This window comes from Pseudophryne corroboree, chromosome 1 (assembly GCF_028390025.1).
Source record: "Pseudophryne corroboree isolate aPseCor3 chromosome 1, aPseCor3.hap2, whole genome shotgun sequence".
NCBI lineage: Eukaryota > Metazoa > Chordata > Amphibia > Anura > Myobatrachidae > Pseudophryne > Pseudophryne corroboree.
Window position 1 is genome coordinate 59261193 of NC_086444.1, and position 24448 is coordinate 59285640.

Below are 24448 nucleotides of genomic sequence, written 5' to 3' on the forward strand. Positions count from 1 at the left end.
AATAATGGGGTCTGTAGTTGTCATTGGCTGTGGATTCTGATTGGCTTAGGCCATGGAGTACTGTATGTCCTTGAACGACTCTTTTGCAGGTCAGAATGAATGTGACGCGTTTAAAGCAAATACCTGTAACTTTGTAGGAAGTCTCTCTGTAGTGCGTCAGGTCCTCCCCACTGACCAGCACAAGCTGAGGACACTTCTCCTTCGCTGCTGTAACAGTCATGCACTTGCCAACGCCAAACTTCCTGGCTTCATAATTACAGGTAACCACAAGATATTTCTGTTGAACACCTACAGATCATGCAAGACAATTTACAGAGTCATGTTATCCACTCACGCATCACAGCCACAAAGAAGCATTGGTCTATCCAAAGAAAATGTAACCCAACTCAAAGATGTGGAACCAAACTTATTACTCTACAGAAGAACCCCAACTCCCCCAAACTAGCCCAACCATCCCTGGAAGTTCAAACTGGAAACTTAAATTCTCTCAGGATACATATACATATGTAAATAATTTGTCAAGGGCAGCGTGGCAATAAATCTGCTCAGACTGCACTGGGTAAAAGTGGGATTACTGGGAACGGTGTTGATCATGGACACGGGAGCTACACAGGGCTGACAGCTGAACAGACGAGGGTCGTTGTTGGGATACAAAATATGGATGGGTAATCTTTTACGCTCTTGCTTTTCTTGCAAAGAATATAGATGCCAATTTACTAAGATCTAGATGAAATAACAGTGCTTGATGGAGAAGACTAGATCAGAGCCCCACAATAGTAACAGGAAACATAGTCTGCAGGCAATGATGTAGCTACCATAGGTGCAGGGAGTGCAGCTGCTATGGGGCCCAGAGCAGAGAGGGGTCACCTTCCCTGTCACAGTTACATGTGTTATATAGAAGTGCGTAGCTTCCATAGGTGCAGGGAGTGCAGCTGCTATGGGGCCCAGAGCTGAGAGGGGCCACCTTCCCTGTCACAGTTACATGTGTTATATACAGGGGCGTAGCTTCCATAGGTGCAGGGAGTGCAGCTGCTATGGGGCCCAGAGCTGAGAGAGGCCACCTTCCCTGTCACAGTTACATGGGCTATATACAGGGTGTAGCTACCATAGGTGCAGGGAGTGCAGCTGCTATGGGGCCCAGAGCTGAGAGGGGCCACCTTACCTGTCACCGTTACATGTGTTGTATACAAGGGAATAGCTACCATAGGTGCAGGTAGCGCAGCTGCTATGGGGCCCAGAGCTGAGAGGGGCCACCTTACCTGTCACCGTTACATGTGTTGTATACAAGGGAATAGCTACCATAGGTGCAGGTAGCGCAGCTGCTATGGGGCCCAGAGCTGAGACGGGCCCACCTTCCCTGTCACAGTTATATGTGTTATATACAAGGGTGTAGCTACCATAGGTGCAGGGAGTGCAGCTGCTATGGGGCCCAGAGCTGAGAGGGGCCACCTTACCTGTCACCGTTACATGTGTTGTATACAAGGGAATAGCTACCATAGGTGCAGGTAGCGCAGCTGCTATGGGGCCCAGAGCTGGGAGGGGCCACCTTCCCTGTCACAGTTACATGTGTTATATACAGGGTGTAGCTGACATAGGTGCAGGGAGTGCAGCTGCTATGGGGCCCAGAGCTGAGAGGGGCCACCTTACCTGTCACTGTTACATGTGTTGTATACAAGGGAATAGCTACCATAGGTGCAGGTAGCGCAGCTGCTATGGGGCCCAGAGCTGAGAGGGGCCACCTTCCCTGTCACAGTTACATGTGTTATATACAAGGGTGTAGCTACCATAGGTGCAGGGAGTGCAGCTGCTATGGGGCCCAGAGCTGAGGGGCCACCTTCCCTGTCACAGTTACATGTGTTATATAAATTTTTCGCCATTGGGTGGTACGTAGGGGTCCTTTAAAACTTTTTCCTTGGGGCCCGCAATATATCTAGGTATGCCCCTGGACCTGCTCATTGTAGTGTGGTATAAAATGAACTTGAGGGCATTTTAATGTTATATAATATGAACCGGGGCACTGTAATGAGGCACAATATGAACGGGGAGCACTATATATCATAATGTGAATTGGGGGTACTGTGCGGCATAATGTGTACTGGCAGCTCTGAAATGTGACATAGGGTGAACTTAAGCATTACTGCGATTCATAAAAGAAACTAGGGCACTACTATGGGGCATAACATTAAATAAGGCTCTACTATGGTTCAGAAAATGAACTAGGGCACTATTATAGGGCATAAAATTAACAACTGCTGCAGAGAAGTATCTCTCTAGAAGCACTGGGACGGGGGGGCCTTCAAAATGTTGCTATGGGGCCCTCAAAGTTCTGGCTACGCCCCTGTCCTCTGAAAACCATGGGGCAGAAGGGTCTCCCCACTGTCAAGAAAGACACCTCCATCCACCAAAGCAGAAATGATCATCCTGAAAGATAGAGATGACGAGCTCAAGAGCTGACAGACCCCTGTTCCAAACATACAGCTGATTCGGCAGGTGGAACTGTGCATACAGAAGTGCTCCATCACACCAGAGCCCAAAAATGATCACGTAGTACCCAACTGTAGTGCAAGGGTTCTTCAGGAGAGGTGAGGTTATTACTTGGGACTTTTACCTTGTCCTGGTGTATGAATGATTTCTGATGCTCCCATTGTCACCACAGAGGGCAGTGGGCACATTTGAACTGTCACTGGCAGGGGAAAGATGTGGAAGGTACATGTATTCTGCAGGAGAATAAAAGTGCTGCAGAATGACCCTCTTCCACATCACGGGGGACAAAAGCAGCTACCCCTCTCCTTTCCCCCCAGCAGTGAACAAAAATTGCACAAAAGCAGAAAATAAAAAATTACCAAGAGGTTTATCCCTCAGGTTCGGGTTCCGGATCATTTCCACTTGTGCATAGAAACAGTCCATATCCAGGTGCACAATAATCCTTTTCGAAGGCATTTCGGATTTTGCCACAGTTCTGGAAACTAGGCAGGAAAGAAAAAAAATATTGTAATGATTTTTTTTTTTTTTTAGATTAAGGGTGTGTACACACGGTGAGATCTTTTCTTCCGATTCTGACTATATGGTCAGAATCGGAAGAAAAGATAGTGCAGATCACAAGGTGACAGTCACCTTGCGATCCCGATTCGATGCCGATGCGCGGCCCCGTGCGGTCGGCATCGGCAGAAAAAATAGACTGTGCAGGCAAGTCAATCTTGACTATCTCTATAGAAGAGATAGTCAAGATTGACACTTAGCCAAAATCGCACAGTACCAGGATCGCAAGCACACTCATTATGTGCTTGCGATATTGGCTAAGTGCCGACCCGGCCCCCCGTCGCACAGTGAGAATCGGTTAAGTCCGAATCTAACCGTGTGTACACACCCTAACAGTAAAAACTTTGCATCCCCTCCTAGTTTTCCAAATGTATGCAGCACATGACGCCAATAAGAGTGCGGCCACACGATCCAGGAGAAAAGCGGTCGTGTGTGTGACTAATTGGAAGAAAACCGGAGCCTCCGCTGTAGGTACCCGGCAACCAGGGCGCGGGAGTGCTGGGGGAGGTGATGGAGCTGCAGCAGGAGATGTCTGACTGACATCTAACACAGTCAGTGTCTCTGCTGCAGCCCTTGAAGTCTTCATTTTTCTTTAAAAGCTTCTTCTCAGGGCTGCTGGAGCAGCCCCCCTGTTGTATGCCTGCTTACTGCATGGCACCAACTACAAAACTGAGCTCCTGTGCACTGAGGCGGGGCTATAGAGGAGGCGGCGCTATGCATTCTGGGAAGAAGGTCAAAGCTTTGAGCCTGTTGGTGCCTCGGATCAAGATCCTACTCTACACCCCTATGTCATTCCCTGTGGAGCCCAGTGTACCCCGCAGCAGAAAATACAATGTTACTATGCCACCAATCTGTGGCGAGAACGGAGCAGGTATTGTTACTTTAGGATTACTTACAGCAAATATGGCCCTTTACATATTGGGCAGAAACACGATTGGAAATGACATGTATTATAACCTGACCCCCTAGTTTCTATACACCATATGACGCAAGACGCCCGGTGCTGCTGAGACATATCAAGAGGCGTAGCAAAACACAACTCAGAGTGCACTAGAGACGCCGGGCTGCGGCTTTAACTGCACAGGAATAGTTTACACACGTACAAAGTCGCAGATGAAGCACAACAGAACTTGGCGTGAGAAATCCGCAGCCACTGCGTCGCAGCACTTCTCAGTCATATGCACACAGATGTACAAATGCCGCACAGTAACATGCTCAGTGTACTCACAGTATCGTCGCTTCCAGTTGTTTTATTTATGTGAAGACGCATTTTTCTTCATCACATGTGGCTCCCCCCTTACTGCACTTCTCTGCTTAAAGTTTCCTTTCTTGCTCTAGTTCTGTTTCCCCCTTCTTTGTAGTTATGCAGGTATACACCCCTCCCTACCTTGTAGTTATGCAGGTATACCCCCCTCCTTCCTTGTAGTTATGCAGGTATACCTCCCCTCCCTTCCTTGTAGTTATGCAGGTATACCTCCCCTTCTTCTTTGTAGTTCTGCAGGTATAGCCCCCCCCCCCTTGTAGTTATGCAGGTATACCCCCCTCCTTCCTTGTCGTTATGCAGGAATACCCCCTCCTTCCTTGTAGTTATGCAGGTATACCTCTCCTCCCTTGTAGTTATGCAGGTACACCCCCCTCCTCCCTTGTAGTTATGCAGGTATACCTCCCTCCCTGTAGTTATGCAGATATAACCCCCCTTTCCTGCCTTGTAGTTATGCAGGTATACCCCCCTTCTTCCTTGTAGTTATGCAGGTATACCCCCCTTCTTCTTTGTAGTTCTGCAGGTATAGCCCCCCCCCCCCCCTGTAGTTCTGCAGGTTTACCCCCCTCCTTCCTTGTAGTTATGCAGGTATACCCCCCTCCTTCCTTCACTGTAGTTAGTCAGGTATACCTCCCCTACCTTCCTTGTAGTTATGCAGGTATACCCCCCCTCCTTCCTTGTAGTTATGCAGGTATACCCCCCTCCCCCTTCCTTCCTTGTAGTTATGCAGGTATAACCCCCTCCTTCTTTGTAGTTATGCAGGTATACCTCCCCTCTCTTCCTTGTAGTTATGCAGGTATACCTCCCCTCTCTTCCTTGTAGTTATGCAGGTTTACCCCCCTCCTTCCTTGTAGTTATGCAGGTATACCTCCCCTCTCTTCCTTGTAGTTATGCAGGTATACCCCCCTCCTTCCTTGTAGTTATGCAGGTATACCTCCCCTCTCTTCCTTGTAGTTATGCAGGTATACCTCCCCTCTCTTCCTTGTAGTTATGCAGGTATACCCCCCTCCTTCCTTGTAGTTATGCAGGTATACCTCCCCTCTCTTCCTCGTAGTTATGCAGGTATACATCCCATTCCTTCCTTGTAGTTATGCAGGTATACCTCCCATCCCTTCCTTGTAGTTATGCAGGTATACCCCCCTCCTTCCTTGTAGTTATGCAGGTATACCCCCCTCCTTCCTTGTAGTTATGCAGGTATACCCCCCTCCTTCCTTGTAGTTATGCACGTATACCCCCTTCCTTCCTTGTAGTTATGCAGGTATACCCCTCCTCCCTTCCTTGCAGTTATGCAGATATACCTCCACTCCTTCCTTGTAGTTATGCAGGTATAACCCCCCCCCCCCCCCCCCTTCCTTCCTTGTAGTTATGCAGGTATACCCCCCTCCTTCTTTGTAGTTATGCAGGTATAACCCCCTCCTTCTTTGTAGTTATGCAGGTATACCCCCCCTCCCTTGTAGTTATGCAGGTATACACCCCTCCTTCCTTTTAGTTATGCAGGTATACCCCCCTCCTTCCTTGCAGTTATGTAGGTATACCCCCCGCCTTCCTTGTAGTTATGCAGGTATACCCCCCTCCTTCCTTGTAGTTCTGCAGGTATACCCCCTCCTTCCTTGTAGTTATGCAGGTATACCTCCCCTCTCTTCCTTGTAGTTATGCAGGTATACCTCCCCTCTCTTCCTTGTAGTTATGCAGGTATACCCCCCTCCTTCCTTGTAGTTATGCAGGTATACCTCCCCTCTCTTCCTCGTAGTTATGCAGGTATACCTCCCCTTCCTTCCTTGTAGTTATGCAGGTATACCTCCCATCCCTTCCTTGTAGTTATGCAGGTATACCCCCCTCCTTCCTTGTAGTTATGCAGGTATACCTCCCATCCCTTCCTTGTAGTTATGCAGGTATACCCCCCCTCCTTCCTTGTAGGTATGCAGGTATACCACCCTCCTTCCTTGTAGTTATGCACGTATACCCCCTTCCTTCCTTGTAGTTATGCAGGTATACCCCCCTCCTTCCTCGTAGTTATGCAGGTATACCCCTCCTCCCTTCCTTGCAGTTATGCAGATATACCTCCACTCCTTCCTTGTAGTTATGCAGGTATACCTCCCCTCCCTTGTAGTTATGCAGGTATAACCCCCCCCCCCCCCTTCCTTCCTTGTAGTTATGCAGGTATACCCCCCTCCTTCTTTGTAGTTATGCAGGTATATCCCCCTCCTTCTTTGTAGTTATGCAGGTATAACCCCCTCCTTCTTTGTAGTTATGCAGGTATATCCCCCCTCCCTTGTAGTTATGTAGGTTTACCCCCCTCCTTCCTTGTAGTTATGCAGGTATACCCCCCTCCTTCCTTGCAGTTATGTAGGTACACCCCTCCTTCCTTGTAGTTATGCAGGTATACCCCCTCCTTCCTTGTAGTTCTGCAGGTATACCCCCCTCCTTCCTTGTAGTTCTGCAGGTATACCCCCCTCCTTCCTTGTAGTTATGTAGGTATACCCCCTCCTTCCTTGTAGTTATGCAGGTATATCGTCCTCCCTTGTAGTAATGCAGGTATACCTCCCCTCCCGTGTATTTTGTTCCTGATGTAAAACGGCTCACATATTTTGCTTATGTTTTTCTTGTAATTGTTTTATTTCATTCTAGTCTCTAAATAATAAAAAAGTAGATAATTAGCTTATTATCAGGGAACGCTCATTACCTCCTTATCACATCACCCTCGTCAGATTTCAGGTGAAGCACATCACCCCGTCAGGTCTCGGGGGACGCTCATCACCCCCATCAGGTCTGGAGGACACTTGTCGTCCTCCTGCCAGGTCTCAGGGGCCCCCGGCACTCCATCAGGTGGTCTCAGGGGACCCCGCACCCGGGATACGGTCGTTAGGTCAAAATTAGTTTTTCACATTTGTCTTCATTTTTTGGACTTTTTCATACTTGACGATCCACGTGGACTACAATTGTGAACGGTAACCTGCGCTCAGCACCTTGCCCTAAGTGCGAGCCATGCGAGGGGACACGGTGCACTAATTGGGGATCCCTGTCACTTTACAAAGAAAACACCCCCCCAAAAAAGTCCAAAAACCATGTCAACCTTTTGACCTGTCGACCTTCCATGGTTAACCTAGTGACTGACAACCTAAGTTGAGTTGACCCAACGACCCATACCCCTGCACCGTGCTCTCAGGGACCCTGTTACCCCATCACATGGTCTTGGGAGAACACGGCACCCTGTCAGGTGGTCTCAGGGGACCCCAGCAACCCATCAAGTGGTCTCAGGAAACCCCGGCACCCCATCAGGTAGTCTCTGGGGACCATGGCACCCCATCAGGTAGTCTCTAGGGGCCATGGCACCCCATCAGGTAGTCTCTGGGGACCATGGCACCCCATCAGGTAGTCTCTGGGGACCATGGCACCCCATCACGTAGTCTCTGGGGACCATGGCACCCCATCACGTAGTCTCTGGGGACCATGGCACCCCATCACGTAGTCTCTGGGGACCATGGCACCCCATCACGTAGTCTCTGGGGACCATGGCACCCCATCACGTAGTCTCTGGGGACCATGGCACCCCATCACATAGTCTCAGGGAACCCCGGCACCCCATCACGTAGTCTCAGGGAACCCCGGCACTCCATCAGGTAGTCTCAGGGAACCCCGGCACTCCATCAGGTAGTCTCAGGGAACCCCGGCACTCCATCAGGTAGTCTCAGGGAACCCCGGCACTCCATCAGGTAGTCTCAGGGAACCCCAGAACCCCATCACGTAGTCTCAGGGAACCCCGGCACCCCATCAGGTAGTCTCAGGGAACCCCTGCACCCCATCAGGTAGTTTCAGGGAACCCCGACACCGCATCGGGTGGTCTACTCACAGGGAACCCCAGCACCCATCAGATGGTCTCTGGGGACCATGGCACCCCATCAGGTGGTCTACTCTCAGGGAACCCCAGCACCCATCAGGCGGTCTCTGGGGAGTCGGACCCCGTAACTCCATCAGCGCTCAGTGGAGAGATCATATTGTTATTTAATGATACAGCAATAGATGGGTATAAGTTACATGATGCCGTGGGTTGCCAGCGCTGGTGGACGGCAGTCTTGTCATCCTCAGAGGCCTCCTCCCGGCACAGCCAGTCCGTCTCCTCGTCCTCCGACTCATCCTCCCGCGGGGAATCCATAGCTGGCAGGAAGGAGCACCTCACTCGTCTACAGACATGACAGGATCAGCTCCATGCTGCACAGCGCCGCGTATCCTAACACATGGGGCACAGGCGGGAGCCCGAGCACTCAGTCACAGTGTGTCAGGGGGCGGGGTATAGGCGAAGCTTTCCATGTTAAGTATGAGGGGCGGTGTCAGGGGGCGGGGTGTAGGCGGGGCTCATCTCTGAATACTCTGGGGGCGGTGTCAGGGGGCGGGGCTCCTCAGTCAGCGTGCGAAGCGCTGACGGTGTAAGGACCCTATAGTTGCCCCCGGATGTGCCTGTTGTACACAGCACCGCTGATTCCGCATGCCGTGAGCGGCTCCCCGCAGCGGGCAATACCTCCTCAGTGTCACCGACGCTGTGGTATTCGTGAGACGATCTCCGTGTATCCGGCATAGCCGCGGACACCGCAGGCAGCAGGACCCCTGGGAGGACGCAGCAGTCATGCCGCCGGGTTCCCCTTCTCCGGTAGGGACGGGCCGCTCAGGCAGATGGTGGCGGAGGAGCCGGAGCTCGGAGCGGTCCAGCAGCTCGGACTCCGGGGGGGAGAAGTCTCGTGATTGGAAACGTTTCAACAGCAAAGAACGAAATCCGTGCCGGCACCGTTCCAGCAGTCCGGAGAACCCCTGGCAGCGGAAGCACCGGGCCCGTTCCGGCAGTCGGGAGAGCCCCGGGCCGAGGGGGCACCGGAACCGTTCCGGCAGTAAGGAGAGCCCCGGGCCGAGGGAGCAACGGAACCGTTCCGGCAGTAAGGAGAGCCCCGGGCCGCGGAGACACCAGCCTCGTTCCAGCAGTCCAGAGAGCCCTGGGCAGAGGAGGCACAGGGCCCGTGCCGGCAGTAAAGAGCGTCTCGGGCCGAGGGGGCATCGGAACCGTTCCGGCAGTAAGGAGAGCCCTGGGCCGAGGGGGCACCGCAACCGTTCCGGCAGTACAGAGAGCCCCGGGCCGAGGGGGCACCGCAACCGTTCCGACAGTAAGGAGAGCCCCGGGCCGAGGGGGCACCGCAACCGTTCCGGCAGTAAGGAGAGCCCCGGGCCGAGGGGGCACCGCAACCGTTCCGGCAGTAAGGAGAGCCCCGGGCCGAGGGGGCACCGCAACCGTTCCGGCAGTAAGGAGAGCCCCGGGCCGAGGGGGCACCGCAACCGTTCCGGCAGTAAGGAGAGCCCCGGGCCGAGGGGGCACCGCAACCGTTCTGGTAGTGAGGAGAGCCCCGTGCCGAAGGGGCACCGCAACCGCTCCAGCAGTGAGGAGAGCCCCGGGCCGAGGAGGCACCGCAACCGTTCCAGCAGTCCAGAGAGCCCTGGGCAGAGGAGGCACCGGGCCTGTTCCGGCAGTAGGGAGCACCCCGGGCAGAGGAGGCACAAGAACCGTTCTGGCAGTCCTGATAGCCCTGGGACGGGAAAGCAGCAAGTCCCTTCCAGTGGTCAGGACCACACAGAGAAAAGTAGGCACCAGGTCAGTTCCAGTAGTAAAGCGAGTAACGGGAAAACGAGGCAGCGGGCCCGTTCCAACAGTAAGGAGAACACAGATAGAAGAAGGTACCGGGCGCGTTCCAGCAGCCAGGAGAACACAGACAAAAGAAGGCATCGGGCCCGTTCCAGCAGTCAAGAGAACACTGACGGAAGGCGGCATCGAGCCCGTTCCACCAGTCAAAAAGATTCAGGAAGAAAAAAGAAAGGGCACAGAAAATCCAGGTAAGGAGCTAGTGCTTCGTTGTATATTTGGGGGGGGGGGGGGGGGGGTATTCTATTCTGTGTGTGGTGTACAGCCGGGATGCGGTTACATTGCCGGCAGTTGGGATTCCAGCTGTCAGGATACCAACGCCGGAATCCCGACCACTGACAATGCCGCCAGCCGGAATCCCGGCTAACGGGCTTTTCACACTCGTGGGTGTCCACGACACCCATGGAGTGGGAATAAAACCTGTGGCGAGCGCAGTGAGCCCGCAAGGGGCTTTGTTGCACTCGTCCCGCTGTCGGCTTTCTGGCGGCCGCGATCCCAGCTTCGGTATGCTGACCACCAAGAACCCGGCCGCCGGCATACCGTTACATACGTAACAGCTGTACTTGCGTACAGCGAGCCCGGGATATTAAATGCACCTTGTAGTCTGATCCAAAAAACAACTACCTGCAGAAGCAAGTGACTTCAGGCTAAGCTGGTGACCTCTGCAAATCATTTAGCATTAAGGGCCCATCTGCACTGGTAGTCGGCTAACCGCCCGTGTACGCAGCACGATGTGCCGATATACCGGCCATCAACTATGCTGCAGGGCTAACGCGATATGTCTGCGAATGATGGTGTTCACAGACATATCGTTTGTACGCACCTTAAGTTTGCTATATCTGTATCTAAAGCTGGGTGCACCCGACGTGTCTGAATTACGTTGTTCACAGGGAATACGTATGTAATACCGGCAGGCAGAATGCCGACAGCGGGGCGAGCGCTGCGAGTTCCCTTGCGGGTTCGGTACGCTCACCACAGGATCTATTCCCACTCTGGGTGTCGTGGATACCCACGAGCGGGAATAGCCCCTGTGAGCCGGAATTCCGGCTGTCTGGATCCCAGCAGCCGGCAAATTGATTGCCTCCCGTTCACAGACATATTGTTTCAGCCCTGCAGCACAGCCGATGCCTGATATATCTGCGCATCTGGCTGTATGTACACGTGACCCACTGGCATCACAGCTAAGTGAGCAAATAAAAAATTCCCATCCAGCTGTGATGTGAGGACTGACATAGAGCGGTCATTCGGTAAGTGTATATGCTTACTTGAGTCGGCATAATGTGCAGTCCGCTTAAGCGCAGAACAGACTGGAACGCCTCTAAGAAGGGCTCTGAATGCAGAGCGTGAAATGCGTTTGTCTGCCCGAGGCATAATAATCTGTACATCAGCTCTGCGCATTAGGGGGGCAGGTTTGTAAACAAAAGTGCGCCTAGCTACGTCATAAGTCCAAAAAGTGTGAAAATGATATCAAAGCATTGAGTCAGTCGACCGCCCCCCCCCCCCCCCCCACCCCCAAGTCTTGCGTCAGCTACAAAAAAGAGGGCCCTTATAGACAAATATACGAAAATATACTTATTGCTTAACCACTTACAAAGGCAGCATTCCATTTGCCCAGAATTTGTTCCCTTTCTGCTGTAGATTGTGCAAGAGGTGTAGAATTACAAACTAGGGATGGCCATCGATGGTTTCTCTCATCGTGAAAAACCTGCGGGTGTTGGGGGCGGGGCTATGCTCAGTGTCCCGGCATCTTGTAAAAAAATATATATATATTCGTTTAAGCCTTGCCATCGATGGAGGGAAACCATCTGGTTCTACCCCATCGATGGTAAAAGTATGCAAAATCAGTCATAGACCATCAATGATTTTGAATCATCGATGTCCATCCCTACTACACATTACTCGGACATAGGTGGTCATTCCGAGTTGTTCGCTCGTTGCCGTTTTTCGCAACGCAGCGATTAGGTGGAAAATGCGCATGGTACGCAACGCGCATGCGCGAAGTTATTTAACACACAACTTAGTAGATTTGCTGGTGTTCGTGCGGCGTTTTTCAGTCGCACTGCTGATCGGTGAGTGATTGACAGGAAAGGGGCGTTTCTGGGAGGTAACTGAGCGTTTTCCGGGAGTGTGCTAAAAAACGCAGGCGTGCCAGGTAAAAACGCAGGAGTGGCTGGAGAAACGGGGGAGTGGCTGGCCGAACGCAGGGCGTGTTTGTGACGTCAAACCAGGAACTAAACAGACTGAGGTGATCGCAGTCTAGGAGTAGGTCTGGAGCTACTCAGAAACGGGTGGTATTCAGTTTGCCGGCTGTCGAGATCCTGGCGCACAGTATACCGACGCCGGAATCCAGACAGCCCGCATACCGACACTTTTTCTCCCTCTTGGGGGTCCATGACCCCCCTGGAGGGAGAATAAATAGCATGGCGCGCGCCACCGTGCCCGCAGCATGGCGAGCGCAGTGAGCCCGCAAGGGGCTCATTTGCGCTAGTCACGCTGTCAGTATGCCGGCGTTCGGGCGCCGGTATGCTGGTCGCCGGGAGCCCGAGCGCCGGCATACCATACTACACCCCTCAGAAACTGTAGCAAATTATTTAGTAGCAATCCTGCTAATCTTTCGTTCGCTATTCTGCTAAGCTAAGATACACTCCCAGAGGGCGGCGGCCTAGCGCGTGCATTGCTGCTACAAGCAGCTAGCGAGCGATCAACTCGGAATGACCATAGTACATGACCAAAGTGTGGGACTTAAAATAGTAATTCTCTCCTGCCTCTTGCATGTATTTGGGCTGGGCTGATAGAGCGTTGTGCTCAAGTTGGCCACAATTGTATGTACATTGGGTGCGCAGAAATAAGTGTGGCTGTTCTACCATATTTAGAGTTATTTTATTATTATTATTATTATTATTATTATTATTATTTATGTTGAGGGAATTTTATAGTGCGCTATGCAGAGAATATTTCAGTCCTTTGTATAAGGAAATGGGAGAACCAGGAGGAAACACATGCAAGCACAGGGGGGGAACATACAAACTGCACACCAAAGGCCCTGGACCTCCATGCTTGTGAAGCAGCAATGCTAACCACCACAACAAACATGCTGCCCCAGTTGGCATCTGCACCAGTATTAACTATTCCTTAGTAATACTCACATAATTGGGTGTGGTGTACTACTGCCTATGTCTACTGAGCATACAATAAAGTGATAGAATCAAGGGCTACTGTTGGTATAATGCAACAAGAATATACATAATTATTACGTTACATTCTGATTTATCGTTAACTCTCCTACATTCTGGTCAGTGGTTGTACATTGGTATTAAATCTGTATTGTCCCCTTTAAGAGTATCAAACTCCACTAATCCTGAATATAGAACATAGCTTTTATTAATTCTTATAAAATGTGTTTATTCGTATGCTTTTTTTTTTTTTTTTTTTTTGTAAGATCAAAATCGGGTGAAAGAAGAAAATCTCGTAAAGGCAGAGACGAGAAGCGACAAACGAACGACCGGTCGTCGTCCGAATCAGGCAAAGAAGCCAGTGGCAAAGCGAGAACCCGAGAGAGGAGAAAGTCAAGATCAAGGTGTTCGGTGTCATCTGTCTCATCGTTATCCCCAGCCAGGTCACAGAGCCCAGAAAATGGGTCTGACGGTGGCCTCAGCCTGCAGGAGCTCTTACAACAGAAAGAGGAAAAGAAGAAACAAATGGAGATGATGAAGGCTATGGAGACGCCGGAGGATAAGAGAGCTAGGCGCTTAGCCAAGAAAGAAGCCAAAGAGAGGAAGAAGAGAGAGAAAATGGGCTGGGGAGAGGAGTACATGGGATATACCAATACGGACAACCCATTTGGAGATAACAACTTGCTCGGCACATTCATCTGGGGCAAGGTTAGACCAGAACAATCTGTCGTCTTAGCTGAGGTCCCTCAATTAATCAAAGCTTGCTGCGGGATCATAGTATTAACCACAATTTAGAACATGTTGGTAGAAATCAATTTGTCTGGTGTGCCGTGTAGCTACATACATTGCCACTTAATACGGTAGCCAAATATCGCTAATTTTCCTGTCCACTTTTGTGAGGCGCGTGATAAGATAGTGTTTTGTTCTATTTTATATTTCTGTATATTCATTCTAGCACCCTGCACCTGTCACATTCCACGTAGTTCCTCTTTCCTGCCTGGCATGTCGCTTCCTGCTTTGGTGCTTCTAGCACATTCTGATCTGTATCTCTGTCACAACCCATGCAGTTCCTCTTTCCTGCCTGGGGTGCTCACTCTCTGCTTTGGTGCTTTCAGCACACTCTGGTCTGTATCTCGGCACTGAGATACAGACCAGAGTGCTAGAAGCACCAGAGCAGAGAGCGACACCCCAGGCAGAAAAGAGGAAACTGTGTGAGTTGCTAGAGGTGCAGGGTGGTAGAAAAAACACTAGTACGGTAAAGTCTAACTGCAGAGTAAACATATTAACCTACCAATAGAACAACTTAGCATGGAAGCCATTGCATCAATAAAATACCAGATTAATCATGACATTACAACAGAAGACACAAAGTAGACATTAAGGGGGAGATTCAGATGTTTGAAAAGTCAGTTGGGTGTCTGTTTTTTCCTATCTAATAGACAGTAAAAAACAGACACCCAACCGACTTTTCAAACATTTGAATTCCACCCTAAAAGTCCTTTCCATGAGGACAGGGAGCTGAAGAGAAGGGAGGAAGAGTGGGCCCTGTTATGGAGAGCTAACAAAGGGAAACAAATGTGTGAGAAAGGTGAAGCATAAGAAGGAAACTTTAAATGGGTACACAGTAGGCAGGCTGGGAGGGGTGTGCTATGGAGGGTCGACAGTAACTAGGTCAGCAGGGATGCTAGGTCGACAGGTCAAAAGGTTGACATGAGTTTTTTTTGTTATGTTTTAAATGTCGTTTATTTTTTTTATTTTTTTGTGTGTTTTTTGGTGTTGTTTTCTCTGTACAGTGACCGGGAACCCCAATTAGTGCACCGTGTCCCCTCGCATGGCTCGCCATGCTTCGGTCAAGGTGTCTCGCTGCGCTTGGCACAGGTTACTATTCCCAGTCGTAGTCCGCGTGGATCGTTAAGTATGAAAAAGTAAAAAAAAAAAAAAAAAAAGGTGAAAAACTTATGTCGACCTTTTGACATGTTGACCTAGTTACTGTCGACCAGTATTGGTCAACCTAGACACTGTTGACTTGGTTACTGTCGACCTACAGACCGGATACCGTATGGGAGCACTTGTAAGGATTTGGGAGAATCCAGTTAGATGGGACAGGGAGTTCCAAAGGTGGGAAGCCGTGCAGTTGAAGTCCTACTGGCAGGACTGTGAGGTGTTGGCAGAAGATGCAAAGGTCATTAGCAGAATGGAGGACTTAATAGGTAATGGGAAGGAATTTGGAGCAGAGCAGGGAAAAGGGGGGACATGATAGAAACATATACCAAGGGTTTTACCAGGGCACTGACACTAGAGGGAGGTAGGTTCAGGGTAAATTAAGGAAACATTACTGTACAGAAGGGGTAGTGGAATAGTCTCCCATCAGAGGTGGTAGAGGCTAAGGCAGTAGAGCAATTTAAACATGCTTGGGATAGACATAAGGATATCCTTACAAAGACCTAAGGTTAAAGAGGGGCAGACTAGATTAGCCGAGTGGTTCTGATCTGCCGTCTAATATATGAGGCACAGCATTAGACAGAAGGCATGAGAGAAGGGTTAGCTGTGATGCCACTGTCAGGGCAAGGGTGAGAAATAGACCAGAGAGTAGGAGACTGCAGTAATCAAGTCTGTAGATAATTGCATAGATGAGGCATTTGATGACATCCTGGCAGAGGAAGGGCGAACCGCAGTGTTCTCCCCACGCTTTAAATTACGGGTGGTCCGCCCGGCAGCCCCAGTAATGTGCGCATCCTCTGGCGCTCGCCCGGCACCCTCTCCAATCTTAACATGTTTCTGGCGGAGAGGGATGCTGGACGGAGCTCCGGATGTGACATCTGCTTCAATCACAGTCAGCGCGCTCCATCCGGCACACTGTGACCGTGATGGAGGACAGAGATCCCTCCCACTGCTTAAAAGGAAGAGACGCGCTCTCTGGGTGGGAACAGATGCCTGAGCATATTGAAGAGAATGGTCGTCCAGCGTCCACTCTCTGAGACTCTGTTCTGTATATCACCGTGTCTTTGGTCAGGAGCTGTAAAAACAACTTTTTGGAGCTAGCAAGTGGGGGCAAAGAGCTCTGCTGTGTAAATATCTGAGAGCTGTTTGTGGGGGAAGTCAGTATTCTGAAAATATTTTTAAAAAACAATTGTGCCAGTATCTGAAAGCTAATTAAAACATAATTGTGCCAACAAGTGTGGGCCAGTATCTGAAAGCTACTTTAAACATTTTATTATTGTGAAGGCCCCTACCCGGTAGCTTCTTGATGCCACCCGGCTGGAAACATTTTCTGGGTAGAACACTGGAACCCTGTAATGTTGCTAATGCGGAGGCCACAGGATTGAGCTAGAGGCTGGAAATAGGGAGTGAGGTTGAGGATGGAGTCTACACAGACTACTAGGCAGGGTACATGGGGAACAAGGGGGAGGGTGACGTTATAAAGTGTGAGAGAAATGGATGTGACACTAAGTAGTGGAAAGATGACAAGTTGGTTTTGGTGATGTTGGGCTTGTGGTATCATTCATCCATCTACATGGAGATGTTAGAGGGTCATCAGCGTAGAGGTGAGCTAATGAGCAGATCAGGAGGGATTTGATTGGAGCAGAGGCGCAATGTTGGAAGGATATGAGGGTTTGGAGGTGGTGTGTGGCTAGAGAGAGGGCAGCGTAATAGAGACATGATGAATTTGAAGTGGAAGAAATTTTGGTGTGAATTTAGAAAAACGAAAAAAAAAAAAAAAAAATCCTGACCTTTATTTATTACGTATTATTAAACCGCTTTATAATCCATAGCAACACAATATTAAAAGAAAAAAAAAAAAAAAAACTGCTGCATGAAACTGTTATTTCGCTGAAATTTTTATAGATGAATGTGACCGTTTATTGCGCTGGCAAATATTTTATACAAATCTATAACTGTTTGTATGCAAGTCTTGTGTTCTTGTTAACTGTTACATACATGTTTCTTTCTCTGACGTCCTAGTGGATGCTGGGACTTCCGTAAGGACCATGGGGAATAGCGGCTCCGCAGGAGACTGGGCACAAAAGTAAAAGCTTTAGACTAGCTGGTGTGCACTGGCTCCTCCCCCTATGACCCTCCTCCAAGCCTCAGTTAGATTTTTGTGCCCGAACGAGAAGGGTGCATGCTAGGTGGCTCTCCTGAGCTGCTTAGAAGTAAAAGTTTAAATAGGTTTTTTATTTTCAGTGAGTACTGCTGGCAACAGGCTCACTGCATCGTGGGACTAAGGGGAGAAGAAGCGAACTCACCTGCGTGCAGAGTGGATTGGGCTTCTTGGCTACTGGACATTAGCTCCAGAGGGACGATCACAGGTTCAGCCTGGATGGGTCCCGGAGCCGCGCCGCCGGCCCCCTTACAGAGCCAGAAGAGCGAAGAGGTCCGGAGAAAGCGGCGGCAGAAGACGTTCCTGTCTCCAAATAAGGTAGCGCACAGCACTGCAGCTGTGCGCCATTGCTCTCAGCACACTTCACACTCCGGTCACTGAGGGTGCAGGGCGCTGGGGGGGAGCGCCCTGAGACGCAATAAAACACTATAAAAACCTTATATGGCTAAAGAAATGCATCACATATAGCTCCTAGGCTATATGGATGCATTTAACCCCTGCCAGTTTTCCTGAAAAAAGCGGGAGAAAAGGCCGCCGAGAAGGGGGCGGAGCCTATCTCCTCAGCACACAAGCGCCATTTTCCCTCACAGCTCCGCTGGAAGGACGGCTCCCTGACTCTCCCCTGCAGTCCTGCTACAAGAATCAGGGTAAAACAAGAGAGGGGGGGCACTATTGGCAGCTAATATATAATACAGCAGCTATAACAGGGAGTAACACTTATATAAGGTTATCCCTGCATATATATAGCGCTCTGGTGTGTGCTGGCAAACTCTCCCTCTGTCCCCCCAAAGGGCTAGTGGGGTCCTGTCCTCTATCAGAGCATTCCCTGTGTGTGTGCTGGGTGTCGGTACGATTGTGTCGACATGTATGAGGAGGAAAATTATGTGGAAGCAGAGCAATTGCCTGTGTTAGTGATGTCACCCCCTAGGGAGTCGACACCTGACTGGATGGTCGTATTTAAAGAATTACGTGACAATGTCAGCACTTTGCAAAAAAAAAACTGTTGACGACATGAGACAGCCGGCAAATCAGTTAGTGCCTGTTCAGGCGTCTCAGACACCGTCAGGGGCGCTAAAACGCCCGTTACCTCAGATGGTCGACACAGACCCAGACACGGATACTGAATCCAGTGTCGACGGTGAGGAGACAAACGTAATGTCCAGTAGGGCCACACGTTACATGAACACGGCAATGAAGGAGGCATTGAACATTTCTGACACTACAAGTACCACAAAAAAGGGTATTATGTGGGGTGTGAAAAAACTACCAGTAGTTTTTCCTGAATCAGAGGAATTAAATGAGGTGTGTGATAAAGCGTGGGTTTCCCCCGATAAAAAACTGCTGATTTCTAACAAATTATTGGCACTATACCCTTTCCCGCCAGAGGTTAGGGCACATTGGGAAACACCCCCTAGGGTAGATAAGGCGCTCACACGCTTATCAAAACAAGTGGCGTTACCGTCTCCTGATACGGCCGCCCTCAAGGAACCAGCTGATAGAAGGCTGGAAAATATCCTAAAAGGTATATACACACATACTGGTGTTATACTGCGACCAGCAATCGCCTCAGCCTGGATGTGCAGCGCTGGAGTGGCTTGGTCGGATTCCCTGACTGAAAATATTGATACCCTGGATAGGGACAGTATTTTATTAACTATAGAGCATTTAAAGGATGCATTACTATATATGCGGGATGCACAGAGGGATATTTGCACCCTGGCATCAAGAGTGAGTGCGATGTCCATTTCTGCCAGAAGGGCGTTATGGACGCGACAGTGGTCAGGTGATGCAGATTCCAAACGACATATGGAAGTATTGCCGTATAAAGGGGAGGAGTTATTTGGGGTCGGTTTATCAGACCTGGTGGCCACGGCAACGGCTGGAAAGTCCACCTTTTTACCCCAGGTCACCTCTCAGCAGAAAAAGACACCGTCTTTTCAAACTCAGTCCTTTCGTTCCTATAAGAACAAGCGAGCAAAAGGCCACTCATTTCTGCCCCGGGGCAGAGGAAGAGGAAAAAGACTGCACCAGGCAGCCTCTTCCCAGGAGCAGAAGCCCTCCCCCGCTTCTGCCAAGTCTTCAGCATGACGCTGGGGCTTTACAAGCGGACTCAGGCACGGTGGGGGCCCGTCTCAAAAATTTAAACGCGCAGTGGGCTCACTCGCAAGTGGGCCCCTGGATCCTGCAGGTAGTATCACAGGGGTACAAATTGGAATTCGAGACGTCTCCCCCTCGCCGATTCCTGAAGTCTGCTCTTCCAACGTCTCCCTCAGACAGGGAGGCAGTATTGGAAGCTATTCACAAGCTGTATTCCCAGCAGGTGATAATCAAGGTACCCCTCCTACAACAGGGAAAGGGGTATTATTCCACGCTGTTTGTGGTACCGAAGCCGGACGGCTCGGTGAGACCGATTTTAAATCTGAAATCCTTGAACACTTACATAAAAAGGTTCAAATTCAAGATGGAATCACTCAGAGCAGTGATAGCGAACCTGGAAGAAGGGGACTATATGGTATCTCTGGACATCAAAGATGCTTATCTCCATGTCCCAATCTTCCCTTCTCACCAGGGGTACCTCAGGTTTGTGGTTCAAAACTGTCATTATCAGTTTCAGACGCTGCCGTTTGGATTGTCCACGGCACCCCGGGTCTTTACCAAGGTAATGGCCGAAATGATGATTCTTCTTCGAAGAGAAGGCGTCTTAATTATCCCTTACTTGGACGATCTCCTGATAAGGGCAAGATCCAGGGAACAGTTAGAGTTCGGAGTAGCACTGTCTCAGGTAGTGCTACGTCAGCACGGGTGGATTCTAAATATCCCAAAATCACAGCTGATTCCAACAACACGTCTACTGTTCCTGGGGATGATTCTGGACACAGTCCAGAAAAAGGTGTTTCTCCCGGAGGAGAAGGCCAGGGAGTTATCCGAGCTAGTCAGGAACCTCCTAAAACCAGGCCAAGTGTCAGTGCATCAATGCACGAGAGTCCTGGGAAAAATGGTGGCTTCTTACGAAGCAATTCCATTTGGAAGATTCCATGCAAGAACTTTTCAGTGGGATCTGCTGGACAAATGGTCCGGATCGCATCTTCAGATGCATCAGCAGATAACCCTATCTCCAAGGACAAGGGTGTCTCTCCTGTGGTGGTTACAGAGTGCGCATCTTCTAGAGGGCCGCAGATTCGGCATTCAGGGCAGAAGCTGCAAGGATTGTCCGCTGGGTGGAAAATCATGTGGTAGCACTGTCAGCAGTGTTCATTCCGGGAGTGGACAACTGGGAAGCAGACTTCCTCAGCAGACACGACCTCCACCCGGGGGAGTGGGGACTTCACCCAGAAGTCTTCCAAGTGATTGTAAACCGTTGGGAAAAACCAAAGGTGGACATGATGGCGTCCCGTCTCAACAAAAAACTGGACAGATATTGCGCCAGGTCAAGGGACCCTCAGGCAATAGCGGTGGACGCTCTGGTAACACCGTGGGTGTACCAGTCGGTGTATGTGTTCCCTCCTCTGCCTCTCATACCCAAAGTACTGAGAATCATAAGAAGGAGAGGAGTAAGAACTATACTCGTGGCTCCGGATTGGCCAAGAAGAACTTGGTACCCGGAACTGCAAGAGATGCTCACGGAGGACCCGTGGCCTCTACCTCTCAGAAAGGACCTGCTCCAGCAGGGACCTTGTCTGTTTCAAGACTTACCGCGGCTGCGTTTGACGGCATGGAGGTTGAACGCCGGATCCTGAAGGAAAAAGGCATTCCAGATGAAGTCATCCCTACCCTGGTCAAGGCCAGAAAGGATGTAACCGCAAAACATTATCACCGCATTTGGCGGAAATATGTTGCGTGGTGTGAGGCCAAGAAGGCCCCTACAGAGGAATTTCAACTGGGTCGTTTCCTGCATTTCCTGCAAACAGGACTATCTATGGGCCTAAAATTAGGGTCCATTAAGGTTCAAATTTCGGCCCTGTCAATCTTCTTCCAAAAAGAACTGGCTTCAGTGCCTGAAGTTCAGACGTTTGTCAAAGGGGTACTGCATATACAGCCTCCTTTTGTGCCTCCAGTGGCACCTTGGGATCTCAATGTAGTGTTGAGTCTCCTAAAATCACATTGGTTTGAACCACTCACCACTGTGGAATTGAAATATCTCACATGGAAAGTGGTCATGCTGTTAGCCCTGGCTTCAGCCAGGCGTGTCTCTGAATTGGCGGCTTTATCATATAAAAGCCCTTACCTAATTTTTCATTCAGACAGGGCAGAACTGAGGACTCGCCCTCAATTTCTCCCTAAGGTGGTTTCAGCGTTTCACATGAACCAGCCTATTGTGGTACCTGCGGCGACTAGGGACTTGGAGGACTCCAAGTTGCTGGACGTAGTCAGGGCCCTGAAAATATATGTTTCCAGGACGGCTGGAGTCAGAAAATCTGACTCGCTGTTTATCCTGTATGCACCCAACAAGCTGGGTGCTCCTGCTTCTAAGCAGACTATTGCTCGTTGGATTTGTAGTACAATTCAGCTTGCACATTCGGTGGCAGGCCAGCCACAGCCAAAATCTGTAAAAGCCCATTCCACAAGGAAAGTGGGCTCATCTTGGGCGGCTGCCCGAGGGGTCTCGGCTTTACAACTTTGCCGAGCAGCTACTTGGTCAGGGGCAAACACGTTTGCTAAATTTTACAAATTCGATACCCTGGCTGAGGAGGACCTGGAGTTCTCTCATTCGGTGCTGCAGAGTCATCCGCACTCTCCCGCCCGTTTGGGAGCTTTGGTATAATCCCCATGGTCCTTACGGAAGTCCCAGCATCCACTAGGACGTCAGAGAAAATAAGAATTTACTTACCGATAATTCTATTTCTCGTAGTCCGTAGTGGATGCTGGGCGCCCATCCCAAGTGCGGATTGTCTGCAATACTTGTATATAGTTATTGTTACAAAAAAATCGGGTTGTTTATTGTTGTGAGCCATCTTTTCAGAGGCTCCTACGTTTATCATACTGTTAACTGGGTTCAGATCACAGGTTGTACGGTGTGATTGGTGTGGCTGGTATGAGTCTTACCCGGGATTCAAAATCCTTCCTTATTATGTACGCTCGTCCGGGCACTGTATCCTAACTGAGGCTTGGAGGAGGGTCATAGGGGGAGGAGCCAGTGCACACCAGCTAGTCTAAAGCTTTTACTTTTGTGCCCAGTCTCCTGCGGAGCAGCTATTCCCCATGGTCCTTACGGAAGTCCCAGCATCCACTACGGACTACGAGAAATAGAATTATCGGTAAGTAAATTCTTATTTTTCCCCACTGTCTGGATATTTGAATTGTTTAGGATTCTATTACTTCTAAAATAATAATTCTATATGTAGTATCCAGTCTATCTGACTGTGGTCATTGGAACTTGTGAAGTGAAGATGTGAATATCTAATGAGTGTTGTACTTTTAAAGGCACTGGAGAAGAAAGGAATTGGCCATCTTACAGAGAAGGATCTGAAAGACCGGAACAAACACATCCAGGAGGATAACCGCTTGGAACTGCAGAAGGTGAGCAAGAATTGATAGAATATCAATGTGTGTACGGATGTGTCCTCCTAGAGAGATCCCATATGTTCCATACGGAACTTTAATACCGTCTTCTGCTTCTTTTTCCTCAAATGTGCTCCTGAGTTTGCAGATAGTGTACTAGGTTGTTTGTCGCAAAGGAGTTGAAATAAAATCTCACATTAAGGATAATTATACATGGTGAAGGTAGTTTCATCGGGCGTATTTTCCTCTGTCTCGCTGCTATGTCCCTTATTGTGCTACTTTTTCCTTAATCTTGCATCTTAGTTCGCGTTTAGGGCTTAATTTATATATGTTAGTAAAGCATCTAATTTTCCCATCTAAACTGGACTGTTTAGACACCCAAACAATTGTCACAATTCAATTGACGTTTTGGTGCACATTGATATTCGCGCAGCTTATAACCGCTAAATCTGTCCTGCTTTGGGCAGACGCCCAAAGTGCAGATGTTTGCGCCTCAGGAGACTGCAAGACCTCTGTGGGTAACGGGCGCCTGAATGGCAGAACAATTGAATTGTGGCCATCGGACGCTATCTAGTGGCAACCAAGAAAATAACAACTGAATTCACCCTTTTGCGTCTGGAAAAAAACATGTTGCTGTGCAAGGGGAACAAATATAGTTATAGTTTCTCTATCGTCCTAGTGGATGCTGGGGTTCCTGAAAGGACCATGGGGAATAGCGGCTCCGCAGGAGACAGGGCACAAAAAGTAAAGCTTTTCCAGATCAGGTGGTGTGCACTGGCTCCTCCCCCTATGACCCTCCTCCAGACTCCAGTTAGATTTTTGTGCCCGGCCGAGAAGGGTGCAATTCTAGGTGGCTCTCATAAAGAGCTGCTTAGAGAAAGTTTAGCTTAGGTTTTTTATTTTACAGTGATTCCTGCTGGCAACAGGATCACTGCAACGAGGGACAGAGGGGAGAAGAAGTGAACTCACCTGCGTGCAGGATGGATTGGCTTCTTGGCTACTGGACATCAGCTCCAGAGGGACGATCACAGGTACAGCCTGGATGGTCACCGGAGCCGCGCCGCCGGCCCCCTTGCAGATGCTGAAGTAAGAAGAGGTCCAGAATCGGCGGCTGAAGACTCCTGCAGTCTTCTAAAGGTAGCGCACAGCACTGCAGCTGTGCGCCATTTTCCTCTCAGCACACTTCACACGCAGTCACTGAGGGTGCAGGGCGCTGGGGGGGGGCGCCCTGGGAGGCAAATGTAAACCTATATAAAGGCTAAAAATACCTCACATATAGCCCCCAGAGGCTATATGGAGATATTTAACCCCTGCCTGTATTCACAAAATAGCGGGAGACGAGCCCGCCGAAAAAGGGGCGGGGCCTATCTCCTCAGCACACGGCGCCATTTCCTCTCACAGCTCCGCTGGTCAGGACGGCTCCCAGGTCTCTCCCCTGCACTGCACTACAGAAACAGGGTAAAACAGAGAGGGGGGGCAAATTTAATGGCAATATCTTGATATATATAAAGCAGCTATAAGGGAGCACTTATTATAAGGCTATCCCTGTCATATATAGCGCTTTTTGGTGTGTGCTGGCAGACTCTCCCTCTGTCTCCCCAAAGGGCTAGTGGGTCCTGTCTTCGTTTAGAGCATTCCCTGTGTGTCTGCTGTGTGTCGGTACGTGTGTGTCGACATGTATGAGGACGATATTG

At 49.9% G+C, this 24448-nt stretch overlaps 2 protein-coding genes across 4 annotated transcripts in view; one reads left to right on the forward strand and one right to left on the reverse strand.

The window, feature by feature from the left end:
- The window catches only part of POLI (DNA polymerase iota), a 58427-nt gene extending 49827 nt beyond the window's left edge, over positions 1-8600 (reverse strand). For 2 of the 3 annotated variants that reach the window (XM_063960017.1, XM_063960009.1), the window contains exons 1-3: positions 8336-8599; positions 2844-2966; positions 124-288 (exon numbers count right to left, since the gene is read on the reverse strand). In XM_063960017.1, coding sequence (XP_063816087.1) covers positions 124-288; positions 2844-2966; positions 8336-8453 — 406 coding nt within the window. In that variant the 5' untranslated portion in view covers positions 8454-8599. Of the gene's footprint in view, positions 1-123; positions 289-2843; positions 2967-8335 lie in introns of all 3 variants that reach the window. The other variant, XM_063960025.1, reaches the window with a different exon arrangement.
- A 95-nt stretch (positions 8601-8695) lies between these two features.
- The window catches only part of CACTIN (cactin, spliceosome C complex subunit), a 35572-nt gene continuing 19819 nt past the window's right edge, over positions 8696-24448 (forward strand). Inside the window, exons 1-3 of the mRNA XM_063959999.1 lie at positions 8696-10171; positions 13420-13861; positions 22677-22772. Coding sequence (XP_063816069.1) covers positions 8922-10171; positions 13420-13861; positions 22677-22772 — 1788 coding nt within the window. The 5' untranslated portion in view covers positions 8696-8921. The remainder of the gene's footprint in view (positions 10172-13419; positions 13862-22676; positions 22773-24448) is intronic.